The sequence below is a fragment of the Sturnus vulgaris genome, chromosome 29 (genome assembly GCF_052056855.1).
Source record: "Sturnus vulgaris isolate bStuVul1 chromosome 29, bStuVul1.hap1, whole genome shotgun sequence".
In the NCBI taxonomy this organism is placed as follows: Eukaryota; Metazoa; Chordata; class Aves; order Passeriformes; family Sturnidae; genus Sturnus; species Sturnus vulgaris.
Window position 1 is genome coordinate 1,680,191 of NC_142271.1, and position 25,982 is coordinate 1,706,172.

A 25,982-nucleotide genomic window follows, 5' to 3' on the forward strand; every position below is an offset into this window, starting at 1 on the left:
AGCTCTTGGCAAGTCCAGATCCTGGGCACTGCTGACAGCCAGGGACCTCCCACCCCATGTGCAAACCCTGGAAGACCCCATGCCACCCCCTTTCTCCAGGGCAAGGAGGCCTACAAGGCATGAAGGAGTCAAGAAAGGAAGAAATAAGAGTTAGAGAGAATCCCAGTAAATGTCAGAGCAGGAACAGAGGGCCCACAGGAGAAGGCCATGAACTTGGTTGAGGAGTTGTATCCAAACACATTGCAATCACCAGAAAAACCAGTCCCTGCCTGGCTGTGGAAGGGGCCTGGCACAAGCTGAACAGCAGCAGTCTCCCCACTTTTCCTTACCCTAGAGTCACAATGGAGAAGTCAAGCACATTCCAGCCGTTTCGGAGATAGGCATCCGTGTGGAAAAGAAAGCCATAGGCAATGATCTTGAGCATGGCCTCGATGGCAAAGAAGATGAGGAAGGCATATTCGATCTTCTCCTGGGGATTGCAAAGGCAAGCAGGAGAGAATGCTTCGTTAGAACAGCCTGTCACCTCCCCTGCTATCCCCACCAGTGACTCTGGATCAGCCCCTGCTGCCACCCCATCTGTACCCCCCACACCAGGCAGCACCCTGGGGACAAGGGGTGGCATGCAGAGCCACCACAGGCCACTCTCTGGCCTGCAGCATGGTCCCCCCAGCCCTTTAATGGCCCCTGCCAGGACCCGACCCTGAGGCTCTGGCTCCTACAAACTGCTCCAGCAAGGCCACCTAAAGGTGCCTGGCCCAGGGCACTGCTCCTCTCTGGCTCTCCTCCCTGCTGCTCACCCCTCATTCACCCCACAGCCCTCCTACAGGCAGCACTGACACCTTCTCATCCTCTCCAGCTGCTGGGTGTGTCCTGGAGTCCCCACACAGTCACTGTGGGACGAGCCTGCTGTGCCATGGCTTCCCGTTTGCCTGGGATGATAAGGAAGCTCCCAGGGAAGGGAGGCCTTGGGTTCAAGACCTCCTGCTTAATGCCAGACATTTGCCTGGCAAAGTGACCAGCTAGAAATGGGACTGACTGGGCAGAGGTGCTGCACCTCCTCCCAGGCAGGGCCTGGCACCCCACTGCAGGAGCTTGGCACAGCCCTGCAGCTGCTGGGCCAGGGTAGCTCATCTGTCCCTGGAGCACAGCCAGGAGCTGCCTGTGCCCAGCTGGCTCTGCCTGTCACTGCCATCACTGCCCTTGCTGCCAATGTCCCTTCCAGAGTGGCATTAAAATCTTCTGAAGCAGCCAGGTGGATGGGGCTATTTCTATTTCTGGTGTTCCCTGGTCCCTCTCCTCAGCCTATGTCCCCTGAAGGACAAGGAGCATCACTGCTCAGGATCTCCAGGGAATTGCCCCCAGAAAGGCAGAAACCTCTCTCTGAGACCACACTGGGAGTGGATCTTCACTGGGGAATGCTGCAGTGCTGTGAGCACACCTTCCTCCCGGGGTCCCCATGCCCTGCCAAATGGAAAATTCTCTCCTTTTACTAAGCCAGAGCTAGAGCTCGAGAGAGGAGCATTGCTCACTCAATTAACGTGTCCAAAAGCAGTGACTGCACTGAGTGTCCCTATGTGACTGTCACCCACACAATGCCATTTCTTGTTGGATCTGAGGGCAGCTAGGGTCAGAGATCCTGGCACTGCCTCTGTCTTCAAGGTTTTACCTACAGCAACTCAACACTGCTCACCTCCTTAGGGGACCAATGCCCCCTCAACTGTCCCCCAAAGCCTGTCCTTGCAATCCCATGCAAACACAACTGCCATGAGGATCATTTCAGGCACAGAGAGGCTGCAGAGTCATGCCAGCAGCCACTGGGGTGATGGGGTGATGGGGTGACCCCCAGCTGCAGAAGGAAAACAGGAAAGCCCACTGCAAGTTACAGCAGCCCTGCAGCTGCTGGGGCTGGTGAGTGTCAGGATCCAGCCTGGAGTGGGATGCAGTTGCTGAGGCTGATGTCAGGATCCAGCACTGCAAAAATCAGCTCTATGCCCCGATTTTCCAGCAGAACAGACTCAGGCTCCAGGGTCTCTCACTAGAAGGGATTTTCCTCTGAAGCCCTCTTGGCCAGAGTCAAAAGGTGACTTGCTATTCCTCAGAGGTCCCTTTGAGAAGCCTACAGCAGATGAAGGATGCTTTGGACAGCTTCAAGGGTATTTGCCCACCAGGTCCAGCCAGTGAGCAGCAAAGTTCAAACCTGGGCCAAGGAAGAGGCAGCACAGTCCCTGCCCCAGATACCCTCCTGCAGCCTGGGAGGGACATAACAGCAAATTCCCAGCTTCTCTGGGCAACCTGTGCCAGGACCTCAGCACCATCAATGTATAAACTTATTTTTCCTGTAACTAATCTATATCTACCCTCCTTCAGTTTAAAACCATCGCCCTCTGTTCTACTGCAATAGACCCTGTTAAAAACTTTGTCTCAATCTTTTTTATAGGCCCCCTTCAAGTACTGGATGGATCTGAGATCTTCTCAGAGCCTTCTGTTCTCTGGGTGAACACCCCCAGCTCTCCCAGCCTGGCTCCAGAGCAGAGGGGCTCCAGCCCTGGAAAAACCTTTGTGGCCTTTTCTGGACCTGTTTCAACAGCTCCAGGACCCCAGAGTGGGAGGCAGCTCTGCAGGTGGGGTCTCACCTGAGCAGAGCAGAGGGGCAGAATCCCCAGCACCTCCTGCTTCCCTTACCTGCTGTGAGATGAGCCCAGGACATGGGTGGCTTTTTGGGCTGTGATCAAGCACAGTACTGGCAATTAAATTTATATGGCTCCAGTGCAATGGCCTGAGCCAGGGCAAACTTACTGCAGTCTCCTAAGAGCAGCAGGAAGAGCTGAAGGATATTTCATGCTGGCAGAATTCACACCAGGTCAAGGACCACATGTCCTGCACTGCAGACCCCAGTTCCTGTGCCCGGGCTGATTTGAGAAGGAATCAGCCACGTGTGTCCTCCAGCTCTGTGCTGCCCACGCTGCAGCTCAGCACAGGGGCTGCACCCATGGCCCAGTCACCACCCTGTGCCCATGCCATGGACAGACACAGCTCTGCTGCCTTCACTGATGTCCTGGCCAGCTTCTGGTACCTGGGGACCCACTCTGTGCCACTGCCACCCACTGTCCCCTCCTCAGCCTGGAATTCAGAGCTGGCTCCCTGCTGTGGGATGCTCAGGGCAGGGCTCAGGGCTGTCTGGTATGGGATGGGGGGTACAAAGAGCCAAAAAAACACCAGGAAAAGATACAGGTAACACACGGGGCTCCACACATGCTCCACCCATGCCTGGTCATGCAGGAACCCGACCCGTGGTGCTGGATGAGCCATGGGGCAGCAGGGTGACAGCTGATGTGACACAGAGTGACACAGCCCCAGCCTGCTCAGCATCCTCAGCTCCCAGTCCCAGCAGCCACACGGGACTCTGGAATGAGCCCCACCTTTATGTCCCTGGTGCCCTCCAAAGTGGGGGATAGGTGGTGAGGGCACAGCATGGCCACAACACAGATGGAGAGATAGGGAAGGGCTACCCCTGCTACATCCTCACACCCTCACCCTCCCCCTTGACTCCTCCAAACTGTCCCCAGCCTCTCTCCATGCCTTTTACCATCAGCTCTGCACCTCCTTCTGAGCCTCCCAGTCCCAGTTGGACCCTGCTCCCCTTTTCCCCTGCAGCTCCATCCCACCCTAATAAAAGCAGTTTTTGTAGGAGCACCAATGTGCTGGCCAGGACACACACACACACTGCCAGCACCAGGACATGCAGGGCAGGGAGCTGCATTGCTGAGGTCTTTCTAAGCCCTTTGTAAACATAAAACATCCATAAAGGTATTCCTTAGAGGTTTGCAGCAACTATCTGCAGAGCAGCTCAGTGTCCTTCTCCTACTCTCCTGAATGGAGGTGAATGAAATTCTACAGATGTGAGACAGAGAACGAGACAGGACAGGTAATGTGTGGGAATACATTTACAGCAATCTCATAGGATTCCCTTCCTTTGGAAAACAAGATGAAGATGAGGGCTGGAGCCAAGGAAGTTTCCCCGGGGTGGTGGAAAGCCCTGGCACCCAGCTGGGGAAGGGCACAGTAGGAGGCAGGCAGGGTTTGGGACTGCTGCAGACCACAGCAAGAAAGAGACATCAAAAGAAACACTTCTGCTCTCCACAACGGCCTCTGTCATAGCACAGGAAGTACCTGGGATGGGAAGACATGCAGGAAAGAATTTGGGAGAGTTTTTGAATTGTTTGCACGGTTTTTTTAGAGAAGGTTTTAGAGAAGAATCATCTCCAGAGGTCACTCCACGCCCTATCTGCTCTGCAATGCTGTGATTTTCCTGCCACACTCTCCAGCCACAGCTCCTCCTTTCCCACAAACAAGAGACACCCCAGGGCTGCAGCAACAGGAACCACAAAAGCCACAAACCCCCTGCAGCAGCCATGAGAGCACAGAGTCCTACAGGTCCCACAGGTTGTTCTCCATTGCATCTCCCTCGCTGGCTGTCCAGAGTTCCTCAGTGCTTCACATCACACCAGCTGTGCCACACCTGCCCAGTGTCTGTGACACACCTTGGTGACATTCCTGAGGGTTCTCCCTGGATTAGATGTCTTAGTTCTGCTTGTTTTGAAAAGGCTTTGGTGGGTGCTAGCAGCTCAGCCACCAAAAGCAGAAGGATTTGACAGCAGTAGGAACAAGGGCTCGGTGATTGCCCAGGTCAGACCTGGGGTGTGGAGAGCCCAGCTGGAAGAACAGAAATCTCAAGAAGCTGCAACCAACCAACCTTCTCCAGGGCTGGGAGCAGAGGGGCAGTGTAAGAGCTGAAATGAGGGATGGGGGCTCCAGGGGCTCTTTAAAATGCTGTTTATTGTATCCAAATGATTCAGCAATTCACGGGTTGTGGGTGACATGAGCCCAGCCCGAAGCCTTTTCAGCCTCAGCTGTGGGTTCGTCTGAAGCTTCTCTAGTTCTGGTTATAATGTACTATATACTTTTTATTGCAGAGCATTTTAAAACATGACAACTAATTAACACTTTTACTAGTACCTATAGCCCGTCTTAACTCCTAACATTACCACTTTCATGTTGTTAATTGCTAATCACAAAAAGTTAGTATGTTACAGTTTAAGCTAGAAGTTGTTTTTATTTTTCTTGCAGTGGAAAATTCTGAGATCTTTTCTCTACTTGCAATATTGGCTTTCTTGTTTGCCTGTGAGTCTTTTTGCTTGGTAAAAACACCTTTCGTTTGAGGTGGATTTATCCTTTGTTTAAGTTATAAAAGCCTCTTCTAACTCACTTGCTCTTTTGCCTTTTAGTTACCCAGTCAGACTGGCTCAGCAATTCTTTTATTCAATATTAAAACTTGATATCATTTCTATTCCTTCTTCATATTCTACATTCAAAGATCTTCCTGTTATACCTACACATCTGTGAGACCTTCCTGTCAAATCCTCATCCTTCCCAACAGGGCAGCAAAGCCCCTTCCAAGGAAGCCTTGCCATGGATCTGGGGACCACAGGGTGTGATGGAGCCGGGTAAGGAGCCTCACTGCTGTCACTGGCGTTCAGGATGAGTGAGGGGTGAGCTCTGCTGGCCCACCTGGAGGGCGACATGGGAGGGGCCCGGCTCTTCTGCCTGCCCAAAACCCCAGGGGGACCACAGGGGTTGGGCAGGATGCCAGCCCTCGCCAGGGGCCCCAGGGCAGAGTGAGGGGAAGGAGGGAGGCAAGGGCAGCTCACTCTGCCCCATGTGCACCCCTCCAGGTGCCAGTACCAGAGCAGCAGCAGTTCCTGCAGTTTGATCCATGCAGACATGCAGGAGTGCTGCCCATTGTCACATTGTCACAGCTGCTGGAAGGCTCCAGGAGATCCAGGGTGACCCCAAGCTCTAGGAAAGCCACATGCAGTCACGACTCTCCTGCAGCAAGGAGCCCATTCCAACCTCCAGGCACAGAGCCCAGTAGTTCTTGAAAACCAGCAATGGACAGCAAACTCTGCCCAGGGACTGTGAGACACAGGTCAGCTGCCCCAAAGAAACTATTCCAGTGTTCCTGAGATGCTTGTGACACAGCCCAGGGGTGACAGACTTTATGCAGGACTCACAAGTAATTACAGCTCCCAGAGCAGGTGAAAAGCTGGGACTCCTGTAACTGCATCAGACATTCACATTGCTGTCAATGAATCGTTCCTGAGGCTTTGAAAACAAAGGAATTCCCTAACCCCAGGGCTGAGATACAACTCTAAAAGATGGGTGTCTTAGGTTGCAATACAGGATGTGACCAAATGTATTCTATCACCATCTGATAAACCAGCTGGGGCAGAGTTCTCTATCTCCTCCACAGCCCATCCTCCCTCCCTCCAGGAGATCTCTCCTGTTCATGGCCATGCAGTCCCAGGGCAGGGCTGATCAAATTCCATCATCCCATTGGGAGATGCCCCACCCAGGGGGAGGAGCCAAGCATTTCCTACCCAGATCAAAGGGGAGATTTGGAACAGCAGAGCAGCCTTTTCCCACTGGATCCCAGAGGAAAACCAGAGCCTTCCACATCATCCCTGGAGCTTTGGAGGAAAACTGCACCTTGTGCAGGAGCCCTGCTCCAGCAGAACCACATCTGTCACTGCAGGAGGATGCAGCCACCATGGAATGGGACTGCACCAACCCTGAGTGACTGATGGGGTGTCAGGGTGTATTCTGACTCTGGCAGTGTTCTGTTGTTTTGTATTACTGTATCATTATTTTAATTTTCCTAATAAAGAACTGTAATTCCTATTCCCATATCTTTATCTGAGAGCTCCTTAATTTCAACATGATAATAATTTGGAAGGAGGGGGTTTACATTCTCCAGTTTAAAAAGAGGCTCCTGCCTCTTTCACACCAAGACATGGGATTTTCAGGAGTGTACTCCTTGACATCAAACATTCGTGCTACCTAAAATACCTAAAGCCATTATGTGTGACACCAGCAGCATGCCTGCACAGGGGCCATTTCCTGTGCTATTTAAATTGTTTTCTTGACAGTTTGAGCTCCAGCTCTGTCTCCCACTCCCTAGACCCCATGTCCCACATGACACTCCTACAAAGCCCATAGGACTCAGGACAGTTGCTCTGAAAGGGTGGCCTCCTCCAAGCAGTCACCCTTGAGTCTCACTGATGGGGAAAAACTTAAAACTGAAAAGAAAGTTGGCTTTAAATTGACAGATACTACATTTAAAAAATTCACCCCTGTAGGGTGGTGAGGCCCCGGCAGAGGCTGCCCAGAGCAGCTGTGGCTGCCCCACCCCTGAGAGTGTCCAAGACCAGGTTGGATGGGGCTTGGAGCAGCCTGGGATAGTGGAGGGTGTCCCTGCCCATGGCAGGGGGTAGAACAAGCCTCCTGACCCAAACCATCCTGCAATTCTATGGTTCTATGAAAACCAGGTATTTCAGTGTGTGCAGGATGTCAAAGACCACCCATGGGGCTGCAGAAATGGCTCGACTGCCCTGGGAGACAAACTGTACATTAATTTGACTTTATTTCTTCACTGCTCATAAACAGAGGTCAGGCAACCAGGTAACACACAGCCATCTGTATTTTCTTGGGTGAATCCCTGTGAATAACCTGCCTTGCTAAACATACTCTGAAGCTCTGGAGTAAGGTTTCCAGTGAAAAACAGTGGGATTTGAAACTCTGGAAACTCAAGTAAAAGTGAAAATAAATGCTGTGAATTATTGAACAAGTTGCAAAGTCAAAATAATTTCATCAGGGTTGAAGAATATATTTTGATTCCATTAGAAAAAGACAAAATCAGATACAAACAGGATTTTTTAAAAACCCTTCTGGAAGAGAAGAAATCTAATCTAGAAAGAATAATAATGAAATGTGTTGAAATTAAACAACTGTCCTTCTTCCAGGATAAAGCAAAATGGATTTTTAGAAAATGTATGGTTATGGTTATTTCATTTCATTGTTTTCATTTTCATGGTATTTCATTTTTTCACCTTCCAAAAATGAATTCTGATTAACTAAGCTTTCATGAGACTAATTCTAAACCTAATGTAAACTCTGACTGAAACTCTTCCCTGTGTGGAAACACCCAGCATGGCTGCTCTGCAGGTTTTCCAATCTTGCAGGAGGGCAGTGGCAGCAGAGGTCTCCTAGGAATCCTCTTCCTGAAACTCTCCTTGTGATGCCTTAGGATTTCAGCTTTTATATTTTTCATACATTTGTAATCCTGCAATTCTTCAGTGTGTAACCCTAGACTCCATACACAGTGTGAGCTGCTGCTTTCCCATTTTAGTCAGACACAACAATTCCTCTCTAGGCTGGGAATCAAGGACACCTCACTGCCTCAGACCCTGAGAAATGTAAATAAAAATGAGTTAGAGGAGCAAACTTGGGGTAAATGACTTCATTACCTGAAGGTGTAATTGGAAGATTAACCCCCAATATGCAAATGGATCAAATTTATGAAAGTGTGAAAACCTGTGACCCATCATCCATTTTTGGGTGTAGCCACTAGGGGGGCTTCATTTACCCTAAATGTACCTGAAGGCCCTTCAGTAAATAAAACTGCTTTTATTTTCTTAATTTTGTCTAGCCTCTGTTTTTAGGTAGCCCCACAAGGCATCACTTGCTGGAGCCTCTGAGCTTTAAAGCAGAGTGGCTGTCCCTGCTCTGCAGCTCCCTGAAGGAAGCTGGGGCTGGGCCCTGCACATCCCTCAGCACTGAGCTCTGATGAGAGGGAACCTCAGTCCTGCCCCATGAGGACAGGAGACAATGGCCTCACTGCCCTGACTCAGTTTCCCCTCATACATTTTGCCTTCTCAATAATTTCATAGTTTTTTTTCCTAAACTCAACCTTCTCCAGAGAGAATTGGGCAATGAAGAGACAGAAAAGGGACAGGAAGAGATTAAACACATCACAGCACCTCTCTGCTGCAGGAAAATGCCTCAACAAGCCTTTGTTCACTACCTGCAGCCTGTGCTAAACACAGCCTGATGCCCCAGGTGATGAGTGCCTGGCTCAGCTCTCAGCTGGGTTTGCTCCTACAAAGCCACCAGAACATGGTGACAAAGGGACAGCAAGCAGGAATGAAAGACCAGCAGCCTGGAGCTACCTGGCTCTTGATACCTATTGGTGTGGCAACAGGCTGAAACATCCCCCAGTAGGGTATAGCATAAGTAATCGAATACACAAGAAATAAAAATAGATGGAATTTGATTTGTGCAATGAATTTACATCACCTGGTCCTTGCCCATGGAAAAGGTCCTGGGGCAGCATCAGCCCCTCTGGGAGCCCTGCAAGGCCAGTGCCACTCCATCCCCTTATCCCCAAACACACCTGGGCTCTCCCCCAGCTCTGCCCTCTCCTGAGGCCACATCCCAAGCCCCCATCCCCACTGTCCCCATCTCCCATGCTCAGCCTGCCCCAGCTTTGCTTTGCCTCTGTAACCTCTGCCCTGAGATAACTGCACCTACCAAAACCTGCTGTGCCCCGACCAGGGGAGAAACCAAAGCCAGTCCGAGGGGTTAGGGAGGCTGGTGAGACCAGCCAGGAGCAGAAAGAACACCCCAGGAATTAACCCTCCATGGGCATCTACCCTGAGGAGAACCAAAACCAGCAGGAGAGAACATTTCATTCAAAGGGGGGTTGATGTTCTGATTCAGTCATCATACTCAGTCTCTCATGGAAATCAATGTGGATTGAACCACAGTTGGGATCTGAAGAGTACAAAGGAGTGGCAAACTAAAAATAGTACAGACTGTTAATCTGGGTCACATCAAAACATCATATTCCAGGAAAACTGGAGCGACTGTGGAAGAATATGGAATAATGATTGGAAAGGAGTAACCTTTCTGCCTAACAGAAACAGGACTTTCCTCCTCTTAAATAAAAAGTAACAAAGCTAAAATACAGTTTTGGAAGGAAAGGTCGGAAAAAATTATTCCAAAATGCTGAAACAAACCATTTGAGCCTTTCTGGAACAGGATGTTTCCTTTTGAAAGTGTGATAAAAAAAAAAAAATCAGAGGAATATTTTTTTTTGTTGACATCAATCCTTCCTTCATCTATACTCCACACATGACCTGCTGCCTTTGATCTCAACCCAGAGATGGTTTCAGCCCCTCTGAAAACCCATTTTGCAGTGACTTCTTCCCACCCCTTTGGCTGGACCAACACTGCCTGACTCCAGCCCTGGGGCAGCAGGTGGCCCCAGAGCAGCTCCTGCCACCTTGCAGCCGTGTCCCAGCAGCTCCACAGAGCAATGGGGCTGCAGGGAAGCTTCCAGGAGAGCCCAGGAAAGGCTCCAGCTGGTCCTTACCAGGCTGGAGTTGGCGATGTTGGTGTCATCCTCAGGCATGGGCAGGTAGATGGCCAGGGCAACACAGTTGGCAAAGATGGTGAGGAGGATGATGATCTCGAAGGGTCTAAGAGGAAGCGTTAAGGAGTGCAGACAGGAAAGAAAAAGCAGGAATAACCCCAGCCCTGCCCTGTGCTGCCTGGGTGGTGTGGAGAACCAACCCCCACGGGGGCAGAGCACAGAGAGAGCAGCCCGACCTCAGCCCGGGCACATCCCCAGGTGCTCAGGGCCAGGACACTCAGCACACAGCCCCTGCAGAGGTCAGCTTGGACACAGGACAAAGGGATGGGAGAGCTGGCAGTTCCCCCCTGCTCACCCTTCTGTGAATCACCCTGAAGGGTCAGGAGCCTTTTGCAGAGTGTGGGCACTGACCCTAAGCATCCCCCTCCAGAGCAGGCAGGTCCTGGCTCCCTCTGACTCCTGCTGCTCAGGTCTCACCTGGGCTGTGTGGCTGAAGGTATCCAGGGGTAAGGCAGCTCGTGCAGGGGCTCCCCTGGCAGAACATCCCCAGGTGTCCTCACAGCCTTGGTGGCCCAGCACAGGCAGTGCTGCTGTGACTGTCCCCAGGAGTGCCAGGGGCTGGCAGTGAACACAGCTCAGCCTCAGGGCTGTGCCACCCCCTTGAAGGTACAAACTGTGCTGTTTGGGCCCTGTGACATCTCAGAATGAAAGGGGTGACTTCACCATTTCCCCATGAAGACCCTGGGACAGGCACTTGGTCACTCCCAGGCTCCTGCTGCTGTCACTGCTTTGCTTGGGCCTTGAAACCTCTTGGACAAGCCTCAGCTCTCACCTTCCTGAAGCCTCCAAAGAGCTCAAACTCTGTCTCCAGGGCCTCATTTGCAGCCAGGCTCTCCCTGCAGGGATCTCCACTCTGTTTCCCCAGCACTCTCCCTTGAGGGCTGCCTTGGGCTCTGGTGGCCACACCAGCCCAGTATTACAGAGCAAGGGGCACCTGGGGAGCATCCTATCCACCCCAGCCCGAGTGCTCTCAGCTCATCACAGGCTTTTTCTCCTTTTCTGAACCTTCCTATCCATCAGCCTGACGACACTTTAAAAACTGAAGTCGGCTTGAAAAACTGCTCCCCTTTTTGTCCAGGTAATGAGGTGGAGCCCAGGGGCTGGAGGCTTGGACAGGGTAAGACAAACGCTCCTTTGAAGGGTCACCTCGACTGGAGCTCCTGTAACTGGAGCTGAAATCCACTTGCTGCCTGTGATTCTGTGAGTCTGGCACAGTTATGAGGTAGAAATGCAGTGGGACAGATGGAACCAAAAAACAGAGATGTAGATAACTGGGTACAGTGTCTCTGCCTCCTGCCACTGTCACAGAGCCTCAGCATCCTCCTCATCTCCTTGTCTCACAATCTAACTTCTTTCTGTCCAGCATACTCCCACCACACAGCATCCAAGGGTCCCCACATCTGCCTTGCAGCAGAATTAGTGATTTCTGTGTCTTGCAGCTCTGTGGTCCTCCAGGGTCCCCAGAATCCTCACCCATCTGCCTTGACGGTCTCCTGGCCACAAAATGACCTGAAATACCAGGGTGGTGTCACAAGGCAAGACATGTCCCAACAATTACCAGGCTGTTGGACTGTCTTGCACTCAACACCCAGTGAGCTGCAGAACATTCAAATTTCCTTGTTCTAATGAATATATTTTTTGAGATGTGAGCAAATTTCAGCACAAAACACCCTCTGCCTCAAATCAGCCTTTCACCCACTCTGAGCTGAGTGATGGTCCCTACCCTTCAACTGCAAAAAGACCCTGTCCCACTCCTGTGGCTCAGCTTTGTGCTCTGACAGCAGCAGCCCTACAGCAGTGATGGCCCAAGGAACAGGAACAGTTCTGTACACAGAACCTACAGCCTAGGTACCCCACAGAAGAGGGTCACAGCTAATCTCCCCTTGGCAGCCTGCATGTCCCTGCAGACCATAATAACCCACAGGAACTGGAACGACCCGACCCTGTCGCCTCGCATTCCCTGATCCCTGAGTGAGGGCAGCCAGGTGCATCTGGGTATAAATACAGACAGGCTCTGGAGAAACCTGATTCCCTGGATCATTTGTCCTGCCCAGGTCAGAACCACCTGCACATGCCACCTTTCTGTGGGGCACCCCCTCGTCCCCTTCCAGAGCACTGATGTAGGGAAGACCCTCCCTGTGCTATGCACTTGCTCTGTGCTGGCCCAGCAGGAAGAATGTGTTTGAGCATGCTGCAAGATGTAAATCCTATTTCCAGCTCTTCCCCTGCCACTCGGGCATGCACACAAGTTTCCTCCTTACTCAGAGCCCGTTTAAGACACAGGCACAGTTCCCTTCTGTGTGCCCATAAAACCATCGTTTCTCTTGCCAGAGACACAGAAAATGAGAACTCCCTGATTTTGGCTCTGCTCCCACTCCCTGGAGGACAGAGAGTCCCCTTGCAGTAAAGGAGTGAGGTCTCAAACTCCAGCCCTACCAGAGCTGTGAGCATGCCCTCATGCCTGCCAACAGGCTCCCAGGCTTTGGACAAAGCAGCATCTCTGGGCATGGTTTTGGTATCCCCACAGCAACACAGCCAGCCTAAGGTGACCAGGCCACCTCCCAGAGTAAAGCCTGGCCAGGGGTGGGATCATCCTGCCAAGGCCAGGAACACACAGATAAGGTTCAGCAAGTGAAATGAGAAAAGTTGTGATGGAGAACTCGATTCTGTTTCCCAGTCCATCGTTTTTGCTACAGCAGAAATGTTTTGCTGGAATCAAAGTGAAATATTTCATCTCCTACTCTCTTTCTTTACATAAAATACAGGTGAACAAAGTGATAGTTCCTGGATGCATGGCAGAAACATGACATTTTGGTATTTCTGAGCTACAATGCCCCAGTGAAAAGGTCAAAAAAGCAACACCTGAACTACAACGCTAAACCAAAGACACAAAGAAAGACTATCCCCCTGAACAGTATCACCCACAAAAAGCCTTCACCTGTGACAGCAGTACCAGGGAGGATGGCACAGGGAGCTGAGAGGACAATGGTGTCAGCAAGGATTTGGGGGAGGCCCCCCCTAAAGCAGAGCACAGCTGTGGGGTCAGACAAGTGGTGACACACACCAAGAGCCATCCCAAGCAGCTCACCATGGTCTTGCTACCCACCCCCAAACCTCTCTCTCCAGAGTATCACACTGTCCCCAGCCTGACCCCATCCCCACCCCAGGATGGGCACTGTGCCCCCTCTTGACACACCAAGCCCCCTCCCCAGCACACAACACACACAATGAATTCACTCCCACAAGTGAATGTCCCCTGCCTGTCCCCGTCCCACCCCACCAAAGGCCCCATGGCCTGACCCACCCCTCAGCCCCAGCTTTCCCCACCAGCCTATCCATGCCCCAGTTAGCACAGCCATTGCCTGTGCCAGTGCATCCTACCAGGGCTCCCCGAGTGCCTCTCTGCCTTGTACAGGCCTGATGAGACAGCACCAGGCTGACACAGGCTGGCAGCTCTCGTGGCCCCAGCAGCCCTGCCATGCTCACAGGCACACACACTGCTCCCCTGCTCCCCAGCCCCTGCAGCCACAGGATACTTCCACTCCACGATGCTGATGCACGCCTTCCTCAGAGGGTTTTCCAGGGTCAAGCAGAACAGAGCCCTGGGTGGACGAGGAGCTATTGGTGGTACTGGCTTCTTGGACTTCTCCTTCTGCTGCCTCTTCTTCACGTCCCCCTGGGGAGAAGAGGGCTCCATGGTGTTGCTCCCCTAGCTGTCTCTTCCCCTCCTGCCCTGCAGTGGAGCCCCCCTTCCCCAGGTCCCAGCCAGCTGGAGCTCCTCTGGGTCTGTCTCCTCCGTGCAGCAGGGGAGGTGGTGGGGGAGTGGGGGCTGGAGCCTGCACTCGCATGTACAAACGCACAAAGCATGAGTTTAAATTTAGATCCCGGCCTGACTCTGGGTGCTGTCCCAGCTCCTGAGGCAGCAGAAGGGCCCCTGCAGCTGTTCCCTCTTTACCCAGCACATGGGGAGCTGGGCGAGTGCTTGGCGTGCCACTGGCTGGGCTGGGGGTGGGACAGGCTGCCCGGGCTGGGCGCTGTGTCCCAGGGAGAAGTTCCTTTGTCCCAGGTCAGCTCTGTGCCCAGCACCTCCACCTGCACTGGGAGCAGCCAGGCTGCCCGGGGCACCAGGCACTTGCTGAATCACATCGTGCAGGGTGAGATGGAGAGGCAGCTCTGGCCAGTTCCCAAGGACAGTTCCCCCCTTCACCCCATCAGCCCCTTCTGTGCAGGATTTCACCTGCAGCTGGTGCACACTGTTCACCTGTGCCCCGGACCAGGTGATACTGCAGCTGTAGGGTCTTCGAGGCTGGGTCCATTTCACTGGCTGGACACCCCAATCTCAGAGCTCCAGGGAATCATGGTGAGTCCAAAAGGTGCCTCAGGCTTGCTTTGCTGGAGGCACAGAGGAAACCCTTGGCTGGCACCGGTCACTTAAACAACCAGTTGCTCAGCCTGATGGAGGTAAGTCCTGCATGCAGGGTATAGAGAATGTCTGGGGATGCAGGAGCCCAACAAGCCCAGGCCAGACTGTGTCCTGCCAAGCCCTGCTGGGCTTGGGAAAGCCTGGCTGCATGAATGGTATGGTAACCCCTGAGATGAGGTAAGGAGAGGGGCAGGTTATCAGCACCTTCCTCAGCAGGGGACTGAGCAGAAGTGTTATTGATGGGGGCTTTCCTGGTGTTTTCTAGACTGCCAGCAAACTAACTGCAGCGATCTAATTCCTCACAGTGACGTCCCACAGCAAATGGCATCCCTGCTCTACAGATGTTACAGCTGTGTGACTGCCCAGCTGTGCCCCACTCCACCTCGGGCACCCCAGGGTGCTGCTCCACCCACGACACTGTGCTGCCTTGCTCACAACTTCCTTTCCTTGGCTTTGTGGGGTCATTCTACAGAGAGGGAATTGCTTGCCAGCTGTGCTGCCAGCTGTGCTGGGGGCCAGAAAGGAGTGATGGAGGACCCAGGGCAGGGAAAGCAACTCCTGCAGCTGCTCCAGCCAGTGTTGATGTACTTTGGAGGATGCCCTTGGTTGCACAGGGGTTCATAGAATCACGGAATGACTTGGGTTGGAAGGGACCTTATAGATTATCTCGTCCCAAACCCCCTGCTGTGGCCAAGGGCACTTTCCACTAGGGTTAAATTAGCAATCTGCCTCCTTCTACACCACTTTGTTGTGCAAATCAGAGCCAAACCATTTCTGCTGCGGGGTCCAGACCTGTTTCCCTGTGAGGCAGATCCCTTTTCTCACTCAGCCGTCATTTTCCCCCCAAACCCCGTGTGCAAGCCAAGAGCCATATTCCAGCTGCTGCCGGCGCAGCAGAGCCTGTCCAGGGACCGCAAGGCCGCGGGGCCCATCTAGCGGGGATCTCCGGCACGAACCTGGGAACTCGGGGAGGAACTCGGGCCGGGGCTGTGGAGGGGATCCCCGCAACCTCACAGCCCTGAGCCGCCCCTCGCCCGGCCCGGAGCTCTTCGCCCTGGGCACCAAATCCGACCCGGCACGGCTCAGCACACCCGGGAGAGCTGCAGCACACCCGGCACGGTTCAGCACACCCGGCACGGCTCAGCACACACAGCACGGCTACAGCACACCCGGCACGGCTACAGCACACCCGGCAGGCTCAGCACACCCGGCACGGCTCAGCACACCCGGCACGGCTCAGCACACCCGGCACGGCTACAGCACACACAGGGCACGGCTACAGCACACACAGCACGGCTCAGCACACCCGGCACGGCTCAGCACACACAGCACGGCTCAGCACACCCGGCACGGCTACAGCACACCCGGCACAGCTCAGCACACACAGCACGGCTCAGCACACCCGGCACGGCTCAGCACACACAGCACGGCTCAGCACACCCGGCACGGCTACAGCACACACGGCACGGTTCAGCACACACAGGGCACGGCTCAGCACACCCGGCACGGTTCAGCACACACAGGGCACGGCTCAGCACACACAGGGCACGGCTACAGCACACCCGGCACGGCTCAGCACACCCGGCACGGCTCAGCACACCCCGCACAGCGCTCCGCCCGCCGGAGCCGCTCCCTGGCTGCTCGGCACCGAGAGGCTCCATCCCCGTGGAATCTCTTCACACCATTCTCCTCTTCCTCGCACGCTGCGTGTCCCTCTCCTCTCCGTATCCGCAGTGCACGGCCTTGGGAAGGGTCCCAAAGGGACATGGGCACTTATGGGGTCTGACTCTCGCAGGTGCATCTCCTGTTGCCGAGCCGTGCCGAGCCGAGCCGAGAAGTGCCGTACTCCGCTGTCCGGCCCGTGGTCCCGCTCGGCCGCCGCCGCTGCCGGGACCTTGATCCCGAGAGCGGGGCAGGACCTCGGGCCGCCTTTGGGTGGGAGGTGACGGCGGGGCAGCCAGTGCGGTGATTGTAGGTGCCCGCAGCTGGAGAGATGCTGGGAGAGCTGCCAGAGGTGCTGAGCTGGCTTCTGCACACCGCGTGTGCACATGGAGCTGCATGCGTGTGTTTGTATTATTCCACTCAGGGACTGAGGGACTGAATAGCCAGAGGGGAGCAGGACGAGGGTTTGGTGCTGTTGGTGCTCCTGTGAGGGCTGTGTCCTCACCTCCGTGGCCAGACACACATATGGGTATGTCCGTGTGTCTGTCTGTACTGCACACACATGTTCACACATATGGGTATGTCCGTGTGTCTGTCTGTACTGCACACACATGTTCACACATATGGGTATGTCCGTGTTGTCCTAGGGTGATGTTATGGTGTTTCTATCTCCAATCGTGTGTCCTGATTATGTTTGGTATTATGTCCTGTGCTTCCAGGACTGAGTCTGAGAGTGAAGCTTTGTTTTGTCTTGTTATCAGCCGGCTCACCTCCCCCATGGTCTATGTTTAGGAGAGGTTTTAGCTCGGCTTGCTTGCTTGCTTGCCTGCTTGCTTGCCTGCTTGCTCGCTTCTGCCTTTTTCTTTCCTTCGCTTTGCCCTTGCTTTCTGCTTATTAGTTAGTTCAGCTAGGCAGTCCAACTTTTTCCCTGGACTGTTTTCTCTTCCACCCCGTCCCCTCCCTCTCCTGGATACCATCTGAACGGACGGGGACCTGGGAACCCCAAGAAACACCGGGAGGCTACACTTTGTCACCTGCAGCAGTCATCCCCAGCGCCAGAGACTGATAACTGCGCGACCACTCGCCAGAGAGACTGAACTTGTCATCCCTTCAGAACGGTGAAAGAGTTTTTTGTCAGCTGGTGTTGTTTTTTTCCCTGTGCTGGGGAGTGTCTTGCTTGTTAAATAAACAGGTTTTTTCTCCCACTCTTCTCCAAGGAAATTCTTCCCGAACCCGGTGGGGTGGGGGGGAGGAGTCGTGGGGTTTGCTGTCTGGGGGCTCCTTCTGGAGGTTTTCCCCCAAATTTGCCCAAAACCAGGACACGTGTGTCTGTCTGTACTGCACACACATGTTCACACATATGGGTATGTCCGTGTGTCTGTACTGCACACACATGTTCACACATATGGGTATGTCCGTGTGTCTGTACTGCACACACATGCACATAGTCGGGTGTCACCAGTGAATGGTCTGGGCACTCAAAGGTACTGGCAAAAAGCAGATTTTAATACAAATTCGTGAAAGTGCCACTTAAAGGAGTTCAGTTAGGATGTTCACCCACTTACTGAATACATGGCTGAAGACTGCATAGGAAAAACGGATTGGAATCCATTTAGGATGATTTACATGGAGACTGAGGATGCAAAAGGGCCGGGGTTCAAAATGGTTTAGCAGAACTCAGTCATGGACTGATTTAACAACTAAACATTCAATACATTTGCTACATTTTAACAGTGACTTAATAACATACTCATGATAAAAGCATTCATAGTATAATCAATTCACACACATTCAGAGATGTGTTCATCTGTACTGATCTGTGCAGAGGAATCTGCCAAAAATTCCCCTCGGGTTCAGTGAAATATGTCACATCCCTTAGCGATTCTCTACAGGTGGGGGTTGCACCTTGAGGAGTGTCTGGGGTGGGGGATTGATAAGGGAACAAAGAATGAAGACCAAATTAGCATTGAAGGCAAAGACATCATTAACCATTAGGAGATTGAATACTAAGAATTGCATAATTTAAGACCAATGAATGGGAATTTCTTGGGGTTTTGTATATATAAATATGTGGAAATATATTTATATATCTATATAAAATATTTGTATGTATAAATATGTGAAAAGTCTGGTAAAGAGGTATGTGTGATGGAATTAATTTCACTGCACAACCCAGGCATGTGTACATGAAATAATTTCTGTTGCACATCCTGGCCAGAAAAAAGTAATGCCTAAATTCTCTCTCCTATCACATCTTTCCCATCAATTGCAAGTTTCCATCCTGGCCATAGGCCAGGCTGGGAAGAGTGGTACCATTCTACTCAAGTTAGAACTCAGGTGAATGATTAACCAAGGCTGACAGGGATAACTTATCCTTTGTTCTCCACTTTGGCTGGTCACAGAAGACTCGTGTTACAGCCAGAATCATTCTCACCTTTACCATGCTCGGGTACAGTCAGGGACACTTTACCACCCAACTGGTGCAGTCAAGGTGATCCTTTAAGAACCTTTAAATGAAACAACACACACTTGGGAGATAATATTAGTATAGGAGGCAGTATAAAGGCTGGCCTTTATTGGAGACCTCCAGGAGCAGTTACGGAAAAATGTCCACAAAAGCTCACCCCCATGGGGTGAACACAATTTTACAAGTTTAGCAAATTAGCATAATTGACTAGAATTCTCAATTAGAAGCACAGCTGATGAGGTAATTCTCCCTTCTGGTTCAAACCTGTGATGGGTTGAAGCTGGCTAAATGCCAGCAGCAACAAAAAAGAGCCAGAGACCAAATCCCAGCCAGAACCACAAACCCAGTCACAGCCAGAACCAGAGACCCAATCTCAGCCAGAATCACAGACCAGTGACACAGAACCAGTCCCAGTGCCCTAGCCCCAGTGACCCAGTGACCCAGTGTCTTGGTTTGAAAGACAGGTATGGTCTAAGGAAAGGCAAGAGCCCCTTTCCTGAGATGCGGAATGCAACCCCCCTCCCTGTTAATTATTTTAGGTCCAAATCAGAGGCCTTCAGGCAGGAGGTTTGGGGATAAGGGTAACAGTTCTTTACTGATATCCAACAAGGCAGAGAACAAAAACAACAACAGCTATAAAAATTGGCAACAGAAACAGTCTAGCTCCGCTCCAGTCCCTTCTGGCCGCAGGCCGTCTCCCTGTGCTGTTACCGGTGCTGGGGGCAGGGCAGGTCCCGCGCAGTTGAAGAGGGCTGGGTGATGGCGGCCGCGGCCCAGGGGAGAGAGAGAGGATGGGGAAAGTGACTCCCCCCTCACGGTGTCGGTCGTGGTGCTCAGCAGAGTGTCCGGAGGTAGTAGGGTGAGCTAGGAGAGCAGCAGAGCGATGTCCAAAGGCAGGGAGCGTGGATCTCAGTGCTGGGATGACAGGGGAAGATGCCAGAGCAGAGCCCAGGCTGTCTTCCCACTCCAGGAGCCAAGCGAGAGAGAGTCCCCCGCTCCAGACCCCCACCCCGTCCCACCTTTCCTTTTCCGGTTCCCCCCCCTCCCCCTCCAGCCACCCCCCTACAAGAGAACATTATCTGTCGTTTTAAGGTGTAGCCACAATTACTTAGCATAACAATGGGAGAAAATTCCACTGAAAGAAAAGAGAATAATTCAACCTCCAACACCCAGTGACCCAGAACCAGTCCCAGTGCCCTAGCCCCAGTGACCCAGTGACCCCGAACTGGTCCCAGTGACCCAGTGACCCCGAACTGGTCCCAGTGACCCAGACCAAATGACCAGTGACCCAGTTCCAGTCACAGACCGGTCCCAATGACCCACTCCCAGTGCCCCAGTCCCAGTTCCACTGCCCCAGTCCCAATGCCCCAGTCCCGGTCCCGGTCCCGGTCCCGGTCCCAGTCCCGGTCCCGGTCCCAGTCCCAATCCCGGTCCCAGTCCCAGTCCCCCAGTCCCAGTCCCCCAGTCCCAGTCCCAGTCCCCCAGTCCCAGTCCCAGTCCCAGTGTCCCAGTCCCAGTCCCAGTGTCCCAATCCCAGTCCCAGTCCCGGTCCCAGTCCCAGTCCCCCAGTCCCAGTCCCCCAATTCCAGTCCCGGTCCCAGTCCCAGTCCCCCAGACCCGGTCCCAGACCCGGTCCCAGTCCCAGTCCCAGTCCCAGTCCCAGTCCCAGTCCCGGTCCCAGTCCCAGTGTCCCGGTCCCGGTCCTGGTCCCAGTCCCAGTCCCGGTCCCAGTCCCAATCCCGGTCCCGGTCCCAATCCCAGTCCCAGTCCCGGTCCCAGTCCCAGTCCCGGTCCCCCAGTCCCCCAGTCCCAGTCCCAGTCCCAGACCCAGTCCCAGTGTCCCAATCCCGGTCCCAGTCCCCCAGTCCCAGTCCCAGTCCCAGTCCCGGTCCCAGTCCCAGTCCCAATCCCGGTCCCAGTCCCAGTCCCAGTCCCAGTCCCAGTCCCAGTCCCAGTCCCAGTGTCCCAGTCCCAGTCCCGGTCCCAGTCCCAGTCCCAGTCCCAGTCCCAGTCCCAGTCCCAGTCCCAGTCCCAGTCCCAGTGTCCCAGTCCCAGTCCCAGTCCCGGTCCCAGTCCCAGTCCCAATCCCGGTCCCAGTCCCAGTCCCAGTCCCAGTCCCAGTGTCCCAGTCCCAGTCCCGGTCCCAGTCCCAGTCCCAGTCCCAGTCCCAGTCCCAGTCCCAGTCCCAGTCCCAGTCCCAGTCCCAGTCCCCCAGTCCCAGTCCCAGTCCCAGTCCCAGTCCCAGTCCCAGTCCCAGTCCCCCAGTCCCAGTCCCCCAGTCCCAGTCCCCCAATTCCAGTCCCGGTCCCAGTCCCAGTCCCAGTCCCGGTCCCAGTCCCAGTCCCAGTCCCAGTCCCGGTCCCAGTGTCCCAGTCCCAGTGCCAGTCCCAGTCCCCCAGTCCCAGTCCCGGTCCCAGTCCCAGTCCCCCAGTCCCAGTCCCCCAGTTCCAGTCCCAGTCCCAGTCCCAGTCCCCCAGTCCCGGCCCCAGTCCCAGTCCCAGTACTAGTCCCAGTCCCGGTCCCAGTCCCAGTCCCAATCCCGGTCCCAGTCCCAGTCCCAGTCCCAGTCCCAGTCCCAGTCCCAGTCCCAGTGTCCCAGTCCCAGTCCCAGTCCCAGTCCCAGTCCCGGACCCAGTCCCAGTCCCAGTCCCAGTCCCGGACCCAGTCCCAGTCCCAGTCCCAGTCCCAGTCCCAGTCCCAGTCCCACTCCCACTCCCAGTCCCGGTCCCCCAGTCCCAGTCCCGGTCCCAGTCCCAGTCCCAGTCCCAGTCCCAGTCCCAGTCCCAGTCCCAGTCCCGGTGTCCCAATCCCGGACCCAGTCCCAGTCCCAGTCCCGGTCCCAGTCCCAGTCCCAGTCCCAGTCCCAGTCCCAGTCCCAGTGTCCCAGTCCCAGTCCCAGTCCCAGTCCCAGTCCCGGTCCCGGTCCCAGTCCCGGTCCCGGCTCTTTCCCCCTCGCTGCAGTTCCCGGTTCCGCCGCCAGGGGCGCTCGTGGCTCCAGGCCGGGCAGGCCGGGGGCGGTGATTCCCCCGCGCCGCCAGGGGGCGCTGTGGCTCGGCCGCGCCTCCCTCACGCGGTAATGGCGGCGGGATGGGGGGTGCAGGAGGGGCTGCCTTTACAAAGCCATGGGGCGGCCGGGCCCGGTGCCCTGCGGATGGCGAGATGGGCTGTGGCAGGAGCCTCGGAGCAGCGCATGGAACGGCAGAGGCGTGGGTGGGTTTGCCGGGGTGACAAACAAAATGCAGCAGAAACTCCACAGCTGTAGCAGAGGCGCGGGGTGTCCCGACAGGCACGGGATGCTGGGTTAAAGTGTAGCGGAAAAACCCGAAGCAATGGCAGAAAACAGCGGGGCTGGGCACTACAAGCAGCTGCCACCTGAAGCCGGGAGCTGCTCCCTCTGGAAGGGAGATGGGGTTGGGGTCCCCTTCCCAGCGAGGGTGTTGGAAAGGTCCCAGTTTTGCGAGCAAAGTCTCACCCATGATAAGGAGAAGCAGTGCGGGACAAAGACAGTGACAGCAAATCCTCTGGGCAGCAATAGTCCAGCACCAAAACCCCACCTTGTCTGCACTCTGATCCGAGAGGGAGAGACCTCCAGAGAGCTGAGCTTCACCCCTGATCCCACAGCCAAAATCTCACAATGTCCCTGCCCTGACCAAGAGAAACCCCCCAGCTACGAGACTGCAGCAAACTGCACCCCTTCCCCCTTCACTTTGTCCACATCTTTTTGACTCCCTTGAATATCTGTGTCTCGGTTTGAGAGTTACCCCAGGACAATCTGTCTTCCCATCTGTTCAGAAACAAATGGGAGTAAAATTCCATGAGAGAAAGAAAATAAAAAGGGAAAATCCTAACCTCCAACACTGGGGAAGAGAGACTTCTGGCAAAGCTTAATTTAAGCTCTTTTTTTTCTCTATTTTTTAAGATGCATCCATCTAAACAAACACGCCTTTGATGGTTGGTTTATACATTCACACAAGACATGAGTTTAAGCATCATTTTATTGCATAAGCACCAAAGAATTCATTGCTCCCCTAGCAGCAGCAGGAAGCACATGAAGAAGCCAACGTGTTTTATCAATGTTACCACCTTGCACTGTTTCTGAATTCAGCTTTCGTTTGGAAAAAGGACATGTAAACTAAACAAGTTTCTCAAACATTTCCTCAAAGAATGATAAGAACCACTGTATTCATTGATGCCCATATGTTCTAGGGCCCTATCCCTTCAGCCAGGAGCAGATAAATTTAAGGAGCAATGTCATGTTTCGGCATGGTTTTCTCTCTGTCAATGGTCTGTCCTCCCCACCTCCATCAGCAACAGTCCCAGTCATAAAGCAACGTCATTCTGCACGTCTTACACAGTGTTCATTAAATTTTTGTATTTTCTCACTACAGACAATACATTCCAATAAGAATGGGCAAAAAATAAAGGGGAGAGAGAAGAGGAGAAAGGGATGGGTGAAAGAGAGCAGAGAAAGTTACAAAAAGAAAGAGAAACCCTAAATGTTGCTAAGCCCTGTTAGTCAGGGCAACAAAATCATGAGTCAGGATTATGCAAATAAATCAAGGCTGAAACTCCAACTGTAGTGGCCTGTTGCTAAAAACAAGTGGCCTTGTTTTTATTAATCTACGAGCTCTAAGTTCTCTGTTTGCATTGCAGCAGTGTGAAGGCCTCCAGAGTCAGCACTAGCCAGTACCCACTCTGTGTAAATAATATACTGCTTTTAAATCCCCACACCCATCCCTTTCCCTGGCCTCCTCTCCCAACGCTGTCATTCTCCATCTCTGGTGATCCTGAGGAAACAATCAACATCCGTGCAGCAATTTAGCAACCCCTGACATAGGAACTCAGGTCTTTGCCCCGGCAATGGTCTTTCCAGCCATACCTGAAAAAACATATACATTATGTAATTTGAGGAGTTAGATTATGATTTAATTGGTTATGAAAACAGACTTGGTTAATCTTTGAGAGTCTTGGGTGAAGACTCTCAAAGATCCCATTGAAAAATAGGAATAACTGAAAATTACTATGAATCAATCATAATATTATTATTATCAATCTAAGCGAGCTGGGGAAAGGAGAAGAGAACAAAAAGGAGAGTTCTGAGAGAGGAAGGAAATTTAGGGAATTAGAGCAGGTGCTGTGAGACAGGATTCCTGTCTTCTCCTTTCAGCTTTAGGGGAAGGACTGTGCTAAACTCCACCAAATCCAGCTTCCCATCCATTGATCCCCCTGCCTCCCTCAGTCAATAGCAAAACCGTCTTTGATCTCCTCTGCCCACTCTTCCCCAGTGTCCACTGCAAATATCCTTACCAGGGACTGAGGCCATGAGCCTCCCGAGCAATCTTCTTGGCACACCGAATATCATCCTCGATATTATCATCTAGCAGTTCTGTAGAGAAGGGAGAAAAGATCAGTGTGGAGGAAAGCGGGGCAGAGGAAGAGCAGGGACAGCTGGGCAGAAGGAAAGGTGTGTGGTTACTGTGCTGCAAAGAGAGAGAAAGGACAGCAACACACACGGAGCTCTTTGGGGGAAAAAGGCCAATTTATTGTATGGACAGCCTGTATTTAAAGTGTGTTATGTGCAGCTAGGACAGGACAGGAGCTCATTGGACAATTGGGAAAAACGTCCTTGGGACAGCACCTCAGGATGTGTCCCACGGCAAAGACACCAGGTGTTAATGTTTATTATGAATTCCACTCTGTTTGTCACCATGTTATCACCCTGGGAGACTCCTCCCTAACTGAAGCTGCAGTCAGCTTGTCAGCCTGGGAATGGAGCCAAGAGTCAGGAGACATCCAGGCTTGAAAACGATTTCCAAGCTGTAATTCCCCAGCTCTCTAAATGTGTGTGTCCACAAAGGTGTCCATCAGGAAGGAAGGGTAGGTGGGACACTGAGAAGATGGATGAATAGAAGGACAGATAGAAATGCCTGGAGCAGGAATGGACAGAGCAGGTGCTTTCATGGAATGGACAAAGAAAGGTTCTTCGTTCTGTCCTGCCACTTACTTGAGCAACTGATGTGGCAGGCATTCTTGGCCCCAGCAGTCTTGCCATCATTGCACCAGTACTTGCTGTTGATCTGAAAGATGCCGTAGTCCCTGCTCGGACCATTGTTATTGTACGCTTTCGTGTTGTAATCACTCTCATGTTTCACCAGGCACATCCCTGCAGGAGGAACAGACATCCCAGAGGAGAACATTAAGGTATGTTGAAGGTAAATAAGAGGAAAGAAAGCATCCAGGGTGAATGAAGTGCTGGAGAAGTAATTTAACTGGTGATATTATAACCTTGAGAATTGGATGGGTAAATTCTTGGAAGGACAAAGCTCTAGATGGGTATTTGTTGTGTGAAATAGAGAAGGGAGCAAGGAAGGAGATGAGGAAAGGAAAAGATAAAGTCAAAGAAATGGAGGGACAGAATAGTACTGCTAGAAGATCAAAAAGAAGTTGAGAAGGACAAAGATGGTTCAGGCAGAGAGGGAGCAGCTCATTATACTCACAGTCAGCAACAGTTGTGCCCTGGAAGCCCTCAAAGCCATTCCGACGTAGGATCCTCACCATCTCACATCTGGAAATTATTTTTCCCTGGATGCCTGGCAGAGCCAAGCCAAGGAAAGCAAGAAGAAAGCCAAGGAAGAGCATTGACTTTCTCATCTTGCAGTCTACAGCAAGATGTGCCAAAGCAACTGGAGCTGTCTGTCTGCCAGGACTGCCAGCAATGCCAGCCTTTTATTCCTGCTCCCAGGAGGAGGATCAGCTGGTTATGCAAGCATATCTGGGAAGTGTGGGCAGTCTTTACTGTAACAAGCCAATAAGGAAGTGGGCCAAACTCCAAAACAAATTCCTGGAAGGTGCCAGTAGCTCTTTAACTGGTCCTTCAAGGCTGGGGCATGTGTTTACCATAGACAATGCAGCAATCCTCAGTTGGATATTATCCCAAATATCATGGATCAAGGATTGTAGTTCCCTTGAGTGAGTGTCATGGTTTAATCACAGCAGTCTGATACGTCACTCAATCTCTCCCACCTTAGTGGGATGGGAAAGGTAAAAGTTGGAAAACTTGTGAGTGGAGATACAGACAGATTAATGGGGAAAGAAAAAGC

General features: G+C 52.9%; 2 protein-coding genes across 2 annotated transcripts in view; both read right to left on the minus strand.

Annotated features, from left to right (window-relative positions):
- CACNA1S (calcium voltage-gated channel subunit alpha1 S) overlaps positions 1-14,113 on the minus strand; it is a 47,444-nt gene extending 33,331 nt beyond the window's left edge. The window contains exons 1-3 of the mRNA XM_088180378.1: positions 13,867-14,113; positions 10,271-10,376; positions 330-469 (exon numbers count right to left, since the gene is read on the minus strand). Of these exons, the coding sequence (XP_088036504.1) occupies positions 330-469; positions 10,271-10,376; positions 13,867-14,027 (407 nt within the window). The 5' untranslated portion in view covers positions 14,028-14,113. The remainder of the gene's footprint in view (positions 1-329; positions 470-10,270; positions 10,377-13,866) is intronic.
- Positions 14,114-22,859: 8,746 nt separating this feature from the next.
- On the minus strand, positions 22,860-25,677 carry LYZ (lysozyme). The gene is made up of 4 exons (XM_014872842.2): positions 25,380-25,677; positions 24,887-25,045; positions 24,190-24,268; positions 22,860-23,761 (listed from the first exon to the last, which is right to left on the minus strand). Exons 1-4 carry the CDS (start codon positions 25,531-25,533, stop codon positions 23,701-23,703), a joined length of 453 nt encoding a protein of 150 aa, XP_014728328.1. The 5' UTR covers positions 25,534-25,677; the 3' UTR covers positions 22,860-23,700.
- Positions 25,678-25,982: the final 305 nt, after the last annotated feature.